Source organism: Terrapene carolina, unplaced genomic scaffold (assembly GCF_002925995.2).
Source record: "Terrapene carolina triunguis isolate 2854851 unplaced genomic scaffold, T_m_triunguis-2.0 Scaffold58, whole genome shotgun sequence".
Taxonomy (NCBI): Eukaryota; Metazoa; Chordata; order Testudines; family Emydidae; genus Terrapene; species Terrapene triunguis.
In genome coordinates, this window is record NW_020664409.1 from 48,090,448 (window position 1) to 48,102,641 (window position 12,194).

Genomic DNA, 12,194 nt, shown 5'->3' on the forward strand with positions numbered 1-12,194 from the left:
TTAGCCAAGGAAACTAGAACAAACAGATGGAGGAAAAAAATAGGCAGGAAAAAATGCAGCTTAAGAACAGGAAAAAATACATCCAGGTTTATAAGTGAATTAAATGCCTCTAAAATTTCTCTTGACCTCACGCATTGTGGGTAGACACATGATCATGAAATAGTTTTCCTTTATATTAAAATCATCAGCAAATGACAACACTATAGAAGTACACATCACAATCTAAGCACAGATTCTTAATTTCCTATCTCAGTTAGGTTCCTTCGCCCCCTACGATCAGCATGATCCCTCAAGGGTCAGTCATTTTGAAATCATGGGCAAATTCCATCCAGCCAGTAGGAACTACTCTTTTGGTCACTAGCATCCATTTAAGTCACACAGTATTGTTTTTGCTCCATGATCTGTTTTCTGCAACTTTTTTAAACAGGAGAATAATTCATAACTTTGATACAATTTCCGGGTATATTTTTGCTAGAATTCATGGTTTGCAAACAATTTCATTAATGCTTGGCAACTGTCCAAATACACTCTAACAGGGCCCAATCCAAATCATGTTGAAGCAAAATGAAAGAACTCCCACTGAATTTTTTGGGCTTTAAATTGGATCCCTAGTGAATAATTTGATCCCTCAAATCATAGTCAACTGAGTAGACCATTCTTATTGACAAAAATATTTAAAAATCAATCATGGTTTAATTTGTACTATTCAAGCAGCTCTGTGTTCTAGTATTCAGTTGTTTCATGTGACTCCTATGTTAATGTCTTCCATTTTAAATAATCTACCATCTCCTAAATAGATAAATAATTTTCATGTGAAATACATACATACATTAAGAAATTAAATTAATGAATTAATTAAATCAATTATATTTAAATAAATACATAAATAAATACAATTAATTATACCAACCAATTTATTATAAATTATTACACTATTATTATAGCAATAAAATAATTAATGTAACCACTTAGCCAAGGATTCCTTTTCCCTTGTCCACATTATTAATATCCCCTTACATATCCACTCCTCAACTGCAGTCCTGTGTACGTCATCTCTTATTTAGACTGTAATCTCTTTGAGGCAGAGTGTGTGTGGCTGTCCATTGTTTGTAAAGCATCATGTAAATTTATGACACTGTTCAAATGCTTTGTAGTAATAATGATGAACAAATCCCTGTGTATTCCCACTCACTGTTAAAAATGTGATTTTTTTTCTTTGCTTTTATTTAGCACGACAATGGAGAGTGCAGGTTAAAACTGCCAGAGATTCCCCAGAGCCACAGAAGTGTAAAAGAACCCTTGTGATTTATGGCTCAAAGGGCAAAAGTGGTGACCTTCTCCTTTCTCCACAAAGCCCAGAATATGTGTGCTTTCTACCCAGAGCAACGGATGAATTCCTTGTAAGTCATCACTATACAATACTGCACTGAGATTATAATGACATTCTGCTCTAGCCAAAGGATATATTTGAAATGCTGCTTTGGTTGCTACAAATGACATAGTTATTTACAAAGATGGAATGATATAACTTTAGATCTTGGGCCATCCTCTTCCTGCAACCCTGCTCAACTTGTTACCAGATTTGCTCGTTACTTTGGGGTACGCTCATTTATTAGGGTAACTCTTCTGGGTGGGGGGGTTCTGTAATTCTATTAATGTACTGCTTGTGTCACTTGTTCTCATACGGAGCTCTACTTCTCCCTTCTCCAAGTTCCTTCCCAAAGGAGCTATCCTGCAGGACCTAGGTTCCCAAAGGCTGGGTTCCTCCAGCCCCAGGACCTAGGTTCCCAAGGTTCCTCCAGCCCCTGAACCAGATGAACACACACACACACATACACACACACACACACACACGTATTAACAGAGCAAGTCTGAGTGGACCAGATCAAGCAGCACAACACCGGAATAGAGTAAACCTGAGCAGGCTGGGTCGAACAGCACTTTCAGTCTGCCACCCTTATATGCCCCTGGACTCAGCGGACTGGATCAAGCAGCACTTTCAAGCTGCCACTCTTGTATGTCAAGGTTCAGCACATCCCTATCCCCACTTTAACGTTACAATTGTACTGGTAGTAACCCACTTGATGAGCAAATCCTGCAGTAGTTTTGGGCGCTACAGGGATCTTTAGCTTAGGTAGGAAAAGCGTTGCTGCAGAGTGAATGGGGAAGCTAAAAACACAAAAGAGTAAAGCTCAGAGAGAGAGAGAAAGAGAAACAACCAGCTTAACCATAAAAGTTATTTATTGAATAATAGTGATAACCACACAAGGAGAGCCTAAACAAACATAGCAGTTACATTATAAGTCATATATAGAAAACTATACCTGATCAAACAAGTCAGGGTTAGAAAGTTATACCTGAGGTGGAAAAGAAAACAGAGAGAGAGGGGGATCTCACCACTCCATGAAGCTTGTACTGGTCGGGGTTCCCAGGTGATGGTGGTAGCTCAGGGCCCTGAGTGCTGGAGACAGGCAGAGCCCCCAGCACGATCAGTCAGGAAAAGATGAAATCCCAGTGGAACTGATGCAGAGTTTGGATCCATGCATCAGAACACTTACTTGAACATAGGTAGGGGTTTTTGTAGAGAAACAACAGTGGTTCAAGGGAGAGCACTAGATTTGTTTATGTGTAAACAAGGGAAAATACTAAAGTTGTTTTGTTCAGGCTAGACCTGGGAGCTGATCATTCCTGGCTTTGGGCGATGTTCCTTGGAGGGAGCTCACAATGCAATTAAGATGCTTCAGTATTTTGGATATCAATCAAGTATTCATTACTAGAATTGGTCTGATAACTGCTGAGCTGGGTGTGTGCAGGTGTAGCTTCATTAACATCTGGAGCAGAGATCCCGCATGATGCAGTGCTTCCCTGCTTTTCTGGTCCCAGAGTTCAGTGCAGTTCTTGCCTTGGAATCTCTGTTCTCCATTCTGTATGTTAATGGAGATGCCTCCCTGTCCCATCTTCGATGAAGATGAGGCTAGAGGAGTTGCCTTAATCCTATCACCCTTGTCCGGAGGGGTCTAGGTGTGTCTCCCACCGCCCTTCACTGCTCTCTGCAAGTCTTTTCTCTGATTGGTTTTGGTTCAAGCAGAGGCTGGTGGGGGGTGTCCTTCATGAGTCAGACAGGCTGGATACTGCGCCCTGGTTCCCCAAGAACACAGAGCTGACTGGTATCAACTACATTCAGTTATAGTGTTCAGACCCCAGTGCAATCTCATTATATTACAGTGGGTTTCAAGGATGTAAATCAGCAAGAAACATGATTCCTTTCTTGTATTTTATAGCATATGATGCTCATTGTCTTGCATATTTTTTTATTTTCTTAATCGTGTTAACCCTGAAATCATTGGGTAATTTGCCATTGGCTCTAATGTATAAAGTATCAGGCCCTAAATCTTTACTACATGTTCTTGCACCCTGCAGTAATGAGGGCTGTGTAAAATTCTTAGTGTTAGATTGTGCCATTGAGATACAGCCTGTAGCCAAGGGGAACATGGAGCTGCACTGCCTCAGGAGAGCCCTCAGGAAGGCAGAACACCTATTTGAGCTCCTGCGGCCAGGACCAAGCACCCATTACTACACACTTTTGTGGCAGGTAGCTTGCTGCCCCCACATGGCTGCTCAATTATACCGGCCAGTGTATAGTGGAGAGTGCAGCCATGGCTGTGCCTGCTGCTTGTCCCCAGTGAGAACAAAGAAGCCCCTGTTTTTCCCTGAGTGCAGTGAATTTAATTCTGCTTCCCCTTCACACAGGCCACACAGAGGCAGGAGGATGAGAATAGATTTAAAAGAGACTGTATGGAGGGATTTTTTTTCATACCAAACTTGGAACTCTGCTGTGGCCTTATGAGTAGGAAATGATTGGGGTCTCAAAGGGGTAAAAGTCCCTGCATCTCCCCCTGGAACTAATCCATCTCCAAGGAGGCTATAGCCTGACTAGGTGAATGCTCAGAAACACCTCAAAAACGTACAGGTTTTACTGCTTGCCAGTTTGGAACTTAAGATCTTGATCCTTCTAATATTGTGGGATCTTGTATTTTAAGTGGGGGGCTGGGAGCTTAGTGTAAGATACTATACCTGTCCCTTTCCCTTCCTTCAGAACGCTGAAGATGAAGAGGGTTGGACTGTGTGTCCAAGGGACATAAGTGGGGCTTTGCTCTCTCTCTGGTCTTCATTAAAGGGGCCTCCACTTTTCCACAGTGGGCATGTTTCGGTGTGATGCCACACTGACAGCTTTCTAAGTGCATTTCCATTCTTCTGACTCGCTTAGTTTTAGGGAAACATGCTATATTTTCCCTTGGCTGTTCATGTCCTTGGTTTTGTTGCTTTGTGTCAAAACCTTAATATTTTCTGAAAGTTGTTTGTTGTGCATGAAGGTTTGTCTTTTTGCAATATGAGTCACACTATTTTGCAAGCTTTGTTGCATTTTAAGTAAATCAGAGGAACAGGCCTGATTTTAAATAGTGGTCGGTGTTTCAGGGGAATCTTTGAAAACCCTTCTCTTTAGAAACAATTCAACTGATATATCTTATGGTTTCTGTTGTTCTTTTCCTTTCTTCCTTATGTCCAAGGATATTTGAATAAACACAGGATCTTTGTTTCATAAGTGAGTTCATCTGCTCCCATTTGTGACAGCACACTTGTGGGAATGATTATGATGTCACAATGAACGGAGAGTCTTTAGTAATACAATGCAGTAAGGAAGAACCACAGATAATGTAGTATATGCAAGATTCATTGTTTTGAAACAATGGGCTTAATTTTGATCCCAGAAATCCATGTAAATCTGCATATTGCCCATTTACGTGCCCACTTATGTTCACATCATGGCAAGAGAGTATGTATATCCCTGATTTTCCAGGTGCACTCACACAAGTTTGCCACAAATGCATGCACACTTTGAAGTTAACAATCATGTCCAAACTGTTTTGCAAAGTCTCCTATGAAATGTCAGCAGCTCTCTCATTTTAATTACAGATTGTTAGCAAATATAAAGAACAAATTACTGAAATATATAAATAATAGAGAATGTACAAGTTAAACTTACTTGCTTTCATTGATCTTAAACTTTGATAGCAATAGTACTGTGTCAGCTACCAACTAAAAATAAGTTAAAGAAATACACATTAAATGTAGAAAATAAATTGAGTAAGAAGAAGTTGTGTTTATCATATAATCATAGAAACATAGGGCTGCAAGGGACTTTGAGAAATCATCAAGTCCAAGTAATCCTAGGCAGGACCAAGTGAACCTAGACCATCCTAACAGGTGTTTGTCCAACCTGTTCTTAAATACTTCCAGTGATGGGGATTCCACAGCCTCCTTTACAAGCTTAACTACCCTTATAGTTGGAAATTTTTTCCTAAATCTCCCTTGCTGCGGATCAAGCCTATTAGTTCTTGGACGTGGACAACAGTTGATCCCTGCACTCTTTATACCAGCCTTTAACATATTTGAAGACTGTTATCTGGTCCCCACTCAGTCGTCTTTTCTCAAGACTAAACATGCCCAGGTTTTGAACCTTTCCTCATAGGTCAGGTTTTTTAAACCTTTTATCACTTTTGTTCCTCTCCTCTGGACTTTCCCCAATTTGTCCACATCTTTCCTAAAGTGTGGTGCCCAGAATTGGACACAGAACTCCAGCTGAAGCCCTCCAGTGCAGACTAGCACAGAACAGTTACCTCCTGTGTCTTACATATGATAACTCCGAGTTTATGGTGGTGGTGTCTCTGAGACTGGCAGAGTTGGCGGGAAAGAGCGAGAGGTGAAAACAACAGGGAACAGAAATACTAAGGAAAATGAAAAGTGTGGGGTTTAAAGGGATAGTGTGAAATTGCTGGACAACAAGTAATTTTATTTTAAACATTACTAAAAATATTTAGTTTAGAGAAAAAAGAAATGGTAGGCCAGCTCTTAGTAAGTGTCTCTCTTTCTGTCAAAGTGGCTCCCACCACTTAGTCACAGAAGTTCTTTTTACATACCCGAGGGACACCACAACTAAGACTATGCAAAGGCCAAAACCATAATGGGGTTCAAAAAAGAACTAGTTAAATTAATGGAGCATAGGTCCCTCAGTGGCTATTAGCCGAGATTGTCAGGGATGCAATCCCATGCTCTGGTTGTCCCTAGCCTCTGAGTGCCAGAAGCTGGGAGTGACAGGGGATGGATCACTTGATGATTGCCTGTTCTGTTCATTCCCTCTAAAGCACCTGGCATTGGCCACTGTCGGAAGACAGGATACTGGGATAGATGCACCATTGGTCTGATGCAGTATGGCCATTCTTATGTTCTAAAATAATCATAATGATTACCTATGACTGTTTTAGTATTAAAAGAAAGGAAAAGAAAACATTAAACAAAACAACACAAATGGCTGACCACAAATTATGGTTACTTTCATTATAGTCTCTTCTGTATGTATCTTTCTGGAGAGCTTCTAACAGATTTCACCCTTGAGAGTAGCTTGCTTCTGAGAGTGTTTTTCTTTTGGTAGGTTAAGATCAAAGTGTACTATTTCCCAAAATTATTGTGTTTGGTTTTAGTATTTTATTAGATTCTTAAAATTATTTATATATGTGCAGAATAATTTTTGTTTAAGGGCAAGTGTAGACTGTCTAGTTATTAATAATAACCTAAAAAGTTTATAGCTGGACAAAATAAGCAATCCTAACTAACTTCTATGAAATCAAAGAAGATATTTAAATTAGTTACTTGGAAAAAAGTCATTTAAGACAGACCAATTATGAATATTAACAATTGTAAATTCAGTTACAGCCCCATTGTTTCTCTGTTTACCAATGTTTAGCTCCTGTCTCCTCTCCAGAAATATGTGGTCTAACCACTTGGTGATTAAAAAGAGAAAGTTAGCCCTTTACGTTACAACAGCATTTTAATATTCCAACAAAATCACTGTGAGAGTTTTAAATCTAATCCCTTGGCAGTATCTTAGTTAACTTCCTCTCACCAATGCATGCTGAAGTCCTGGGGAAGTTCTCCTGGGGTTGGTTTCTTCTTGAATCTTCTCTGTTTTTCTTATCTATCTGTGGCAGCCTGCTTAGGAAGTGTGATGCTGGAGCAGGGTAGCAGCGGGTAGGAGTGAGCGGGTGCTCTCTTCAGTATTTTGTACCCTTCTGCTTCCTATTTTCATGAAATTATAGGAAAACACTTCTCTTTCAGGCTTGTTTAGATTCAGTGTTGGTTGCTGTCACCCATTCATTGGCTTCATGCCTTTGTGGTTGTCTTAGGTGAAACTTTCAGGTCCTGAACATGCAGTCTGCTTAATGAATATGCTACATTTCATAATTGCCTCTGTTCTTCTTGTGGCAGGAAGGCAACAGATAACTTTCAAAGCTAGTTTTAACTCATCCTTTTTATTCAGTCCATTCTCTGAGATATTCGCTCAATTTTGTTAGTTTGTCAGGAAATGAAATTCTGTCTTCAAAATCCAAAACTCCCTGTTCTTTATTTAAGAGTTTTCAGTTCCCCAGTCTTCTAAAATTAAATAGACTTTTACAAAATCTTTAGCTTAAGTTGTTGATTCTACATGACAATTTTTGGAATGATGATTTTCTTGTCTTTCTGAGTTGGGGGAGGGTTTGCTTGCACACAGCCTGTAATTAATTCATTGCCATTAATATAAATATTCTATACTTAAGTGGCTTCTTATATTGGTAACCAGTCATAACATCAAATGATTTTGCCATATTTGTACATAACCATGTTATTATTCCTATAACAATGATTTCAGGAAGTTATTATATGAAGGCTTGCATTTAGATACAAAATATTTAAGAACATAAGAACAAAAGAACGGCTGTACTGGGTCAGACCAAAGGTCCATCTAGCCCAGTATCCTGTCTACCGACAGTGGCCAATGCCAGGTGCCCCAGAGGGAGTGAACCTAACAGGTAATGATCAAGTGATCTCTCTCCTGCCATCCATCTCCACCCTCTGACAAACAGAGGCTAGGGACACCATTCCTTACCCATCCTGGCTAATAGCCATTAATGGACTTAACCTCCATGAATTTATCCAGTTCTCTTTTAAACGCTGTTATAGTCCTAGCCTTCACATCCTCCTCAGGTAAGGAGTTCCACAAGTTGACTGTGCACTGTGTGAAGAAGAACTTCCTTTTATTTGTTTTAAACCTGCTGCCTATTAATTTCATTTGGTGACCCCTAGTTCTTGTATTATGGCAATAAGTAAATAACTTTTCCTTATCTACTTTCTCCACATCACTCATGATTTTATATACCTCTATCATATCCCCCCTTAGTCTCCTCTTTTCCAAGCTGAAAAGTCCTTGCCTCTTTAATCTCTCCTCATATGGGACCCGTTCCAAACCCCTAATCATTTTCGTTGCCCTTCTTTGAACCTTTTCTAGTGCCAGTATATCTTTTTTGAGATGAGGAGACCACATCTGTATGCAGTATTCAAGATGTGGGCATACCATCGATTTATATAAGGACAATAATATATTCTCTGTCTTATTCTCTATCCCCTTTTTATTGATTCCTAACATCCTGTTTGCTTTTTTGACTGCATCTGCACACTGCGTGGACATCTTCAGAGAACTATCTACCATGACTCCAAGATCTTTTTCCTGATTCATTGTAGCTAAATTATCCCTCATCATATTGTATGCATAGTTGGGGTTATTTTTTCCAATGTGCATTACTTTACATTTATCCACCTTAAATTTCATTTGCCATTTTGTTGCCCAATCATTTAGTTTTGTGAGATCTTTTTGAAGTTCTTCACAGTCTGCTTTGGTCTTAACTATCTTGAGCAGTTTAGTATCATCTGCAAACTTTGCCACCTCACTTTTCACCCCTTTCTCCAGATCATTTATGAATAAGTTGAATAGGATTGGTCCAAGGACTGACCCTTGGGGAACGCCACTTGTTACCCCTCTCCATTCTGAGAATTTACCATTAATTCCTACCCTTTGTTCCCTGTCTTTTAACCAGTTCTCAGTCCATGAAAGGACCTTCCCTTTTATCCCATGACAACTTAATTTACATAAGAGCCTTTGGTGAGGGACCTTGTCAAAGGCTTTCTGGAAATCTAAGTACACTATATTCACTGGATCCCCCTTGTCCACATGTTCGTTGACCCCTTCAAAGAACTCTAATAGATTAGTAAGACACAATTTCCCTTTACAGAAACCATTTTGACTTTTGCCCAACAATTTATGTTCTTCTATATGTCTGACAATTTTATTCTTTACTATTGTTTCGACTAATTTGCCCGGTACCGACGTTAGACTTACTGGTCTGTAATTGCCGGGATCACCTCTAGAGCCCTTTTTAAATATTGGCATTACATTAGCTATCTTCCAGTTGTTGGGTAAAGGACAGGTTACAAAACCTAGTTAATAGTTCCGCAATTTCACATTTGAGTTCTTTCAGAACTCTTGGGTGAATGCCATCTGGTCCCGGTGACTTGTTAATGTTAAGTTTATCAATTAATTCCAAAACCTCCTCTAGTGACACTTCGATCTGTGACAGTTCCTCAGATTTGTCACCTACAAAAGCCGGCTCAGGTTTGGGAATCTCCCTAACATCCTCAGCCGTGAAGACTGAAGCAAAGAATTCATTTAGTCATCTCAAAAGGTGTTTGCCATTTCAGGGCACGTCTTCACTACCCGCCGGATCGGCGGGTAGCAATCGATCTATTGGGGATCGACTTATCGCGTCTAGTGAAGACGCGATAAAATCGATCCCCGATGCCTCTGCCGTCGACTCCGGAAATCCACCGCGGCAAGAGGTGGAAGCGGAGTCGATGGTGGCGCGGCAGCGGTTGACTTGCCGCCGTCCTCACAGCCAGATAAGTCGACCTAAAATACGCAACTGCAGCTACGCTATTCACGTAGCTGAAGTTGCGTATCTTAGGTCGACCCCCACCCCCCGTAGTGTAGACCTAGCCTCAGTGTTTAAGAAATAAACAATAGTTTTAAATTTCCACCTACATAAGTTTTTCCTGGAGTTTCAAAAACACAAGCAGAAATTTTTCCTTTGGAAAGGAGAGGGGTTGGCGTGGCCACTTAACAAGCTAGATTTAAGGCTCTGATAACACACCCTACATTCCTTTTTACAATTATGCTTCTATTTAATACATGGAAATTTTACATGATTTGTCTTCTTGATGTTTGCTTGTTCTTGGGAAAGAGAAGCAGAAACATTCTGGGATGTCTATCATTAGTTTTAACATTCTGTAACCTAACTAGTTAAACATATGTTTTGTTGTATTTCTAAGCATCTTGGCTATAACATAGTGGCAGGTATATCTTAATGTTCAGTAAAGGCACAAACAAGTTTGTTGAAGCTAGACAAATGCAGACTGGAAATGAGATGTACATTTTTAACAGTGAAGGTAATTAACCATTGGAACAACTTACCAGTGGATGTAGTGGATTCTCCATCACAGGCACTTTTTAAATATGCTCTGTGTTAATTAATTCAGGGAAGTTCTATGGTCTGGGTTATGCAGGAGATCAGACTGAATGACAACAATCATTCTATCTGACCATAGAATCTATGAAAGTGGAGCTGGGCACATAATGCAAAAATAGATAAATAATAAAATAATAATAATAAATCCATGTTTGCTCAAAAATAGGATTTGTTTCAGTTGTACAGGCATCCCTTTGGGGTTTACTTTTGTGAAATTTTGAGGGCTCATAGAAGACCTGCTAAGCTCACCTAGAATGGATATTGGTATATATTATAATGGTATATTTATCCCTTTCCCCAATTTCTACATATTTCTTGTTTTCTTACATTGTGAGCTTTTCAGGGCATGAATGGTATTTTATTATGTATTTGGAAAGCACCTTGCACATTGCACATGCTACTGTAATCCAAATAATTATCATATGAGAAGTAGCACTGCTAGACATCATGAGGATGGGATCCTTAAAACCAATCTCCAGAGTACTGGTACAAGTGGTATTAAATGAGCTAGATAAGTATGAGACCACAAACCTCTGCAGAGAGGACCATGCACACATTCATGATTACTCTGTGTCAGCAATTGTGGGAATGGCAGAAAATTAAATACCATGTAGTTTGGAGAAAAGAGGAGTGAGGGGGGCCATGATAATAGTTTTCAAGTACATAAAAGTTTGTTACAAGGAGGAGGGTGAAATATTGTTCTCGTTAACGTCTGTGGATTAAGACAAGAAGCAATGCACTTTGTATATTTTCTGTGGGAAGGATCACTGCTTAACACATTAGAAGGACAGGGTTTCCAGAGCTCTGATACAGAGGAAATTACATGATCCTATAATGATCTGACCACACCCTTTGTACCTAGGATCACATATGCATGCACACATGCTTTATGTGAAAGTGACAACGAATTAAAATTAAGGTATGCATCCAGACAATAAATCTTAGAGTAGCCTAACTTTTCTAGGACTGGTTCCTCTGAAGAAGTCGTGTGTAGCCCAGAAAGGTAAAGGCCTAAAATATTACAAATTTACCTAATCTTCTTTTATCTGGTACCTTTCTCTGTGAGACTCAAAGCCCCAGTGGCTTGTTCAAAGCCAGCTCTTGATTATAAGAGTTATGCTCATTCAATCAGGGAACAGAAGCAATATCTGTTACTTAGCATGTGACCAATCACAACTAACATAGCTCAAATTTCAAGCACCAAGTATAGAATACTTGGCTCCAACTGTGATTAATTGAGAGAGGAAAAATATGTGACAAAATTAATTAGCAATCTTTGAATCATGAATAAATATGAGGAAAGAGTATTCTGCTTGCAAATACTCCATAAGATGAGGAGAGAGGCTGCATTGCTAAGAATTATTCGCTCAGCTCTACTTAGGACATTTTGCATTAATTTGAAGCTTATAGGGATCAGAAGGTGAAGAAAGACAATTATTGGATCCAAGGTAGGAAATCCAATTCTGAAATAGAAAGGTGATCATGGTAAGTTGCTTGGGAAAGGGTTAGAACTGATGTAATAAAAACATGCATTACGATGATGGACCAAAAGACTGAAATAGAAAAGAGGATAATAATGACTGAATTAGAGGGGAAAAATGTTAAAAGGAGAGAAATATCTGCTGAATTCAATTGAGATTACCCAGTGCAGTTTAATTCAGTAGATCAGGAAGAAGTCTTGCTGCAGATATATTCTGGTTGGAGGCATAGTCATAGAGTTCATTGAAATCATGATTATGGGAA

At 39.4% G+C, this 12,194-nt stretch overlaps 1 protein-coding gene across 1 annotated transcript in view; it reads left to right on the forward strand.

The window, feature by feature from the left end:
* Positions 1-12,194, forward strand: part of LOC112107192 (lipoxygenase homology domain-containing protein 1) — a 198,931-nt gene that overhangs the window by 145,984 nt on the left and 40,753 nt on the right. Inside the window, exon 30 of the mRNA XM_026659537.2 lies at positions 1,231-1,400. Coding sequence (XP_026515322.2) covers positions 1,231-1,400 — 170 coding nt within the window. The remainder of the gene's footprint in view (positions 1-1,230; positions 1,401-12,194) is intronic.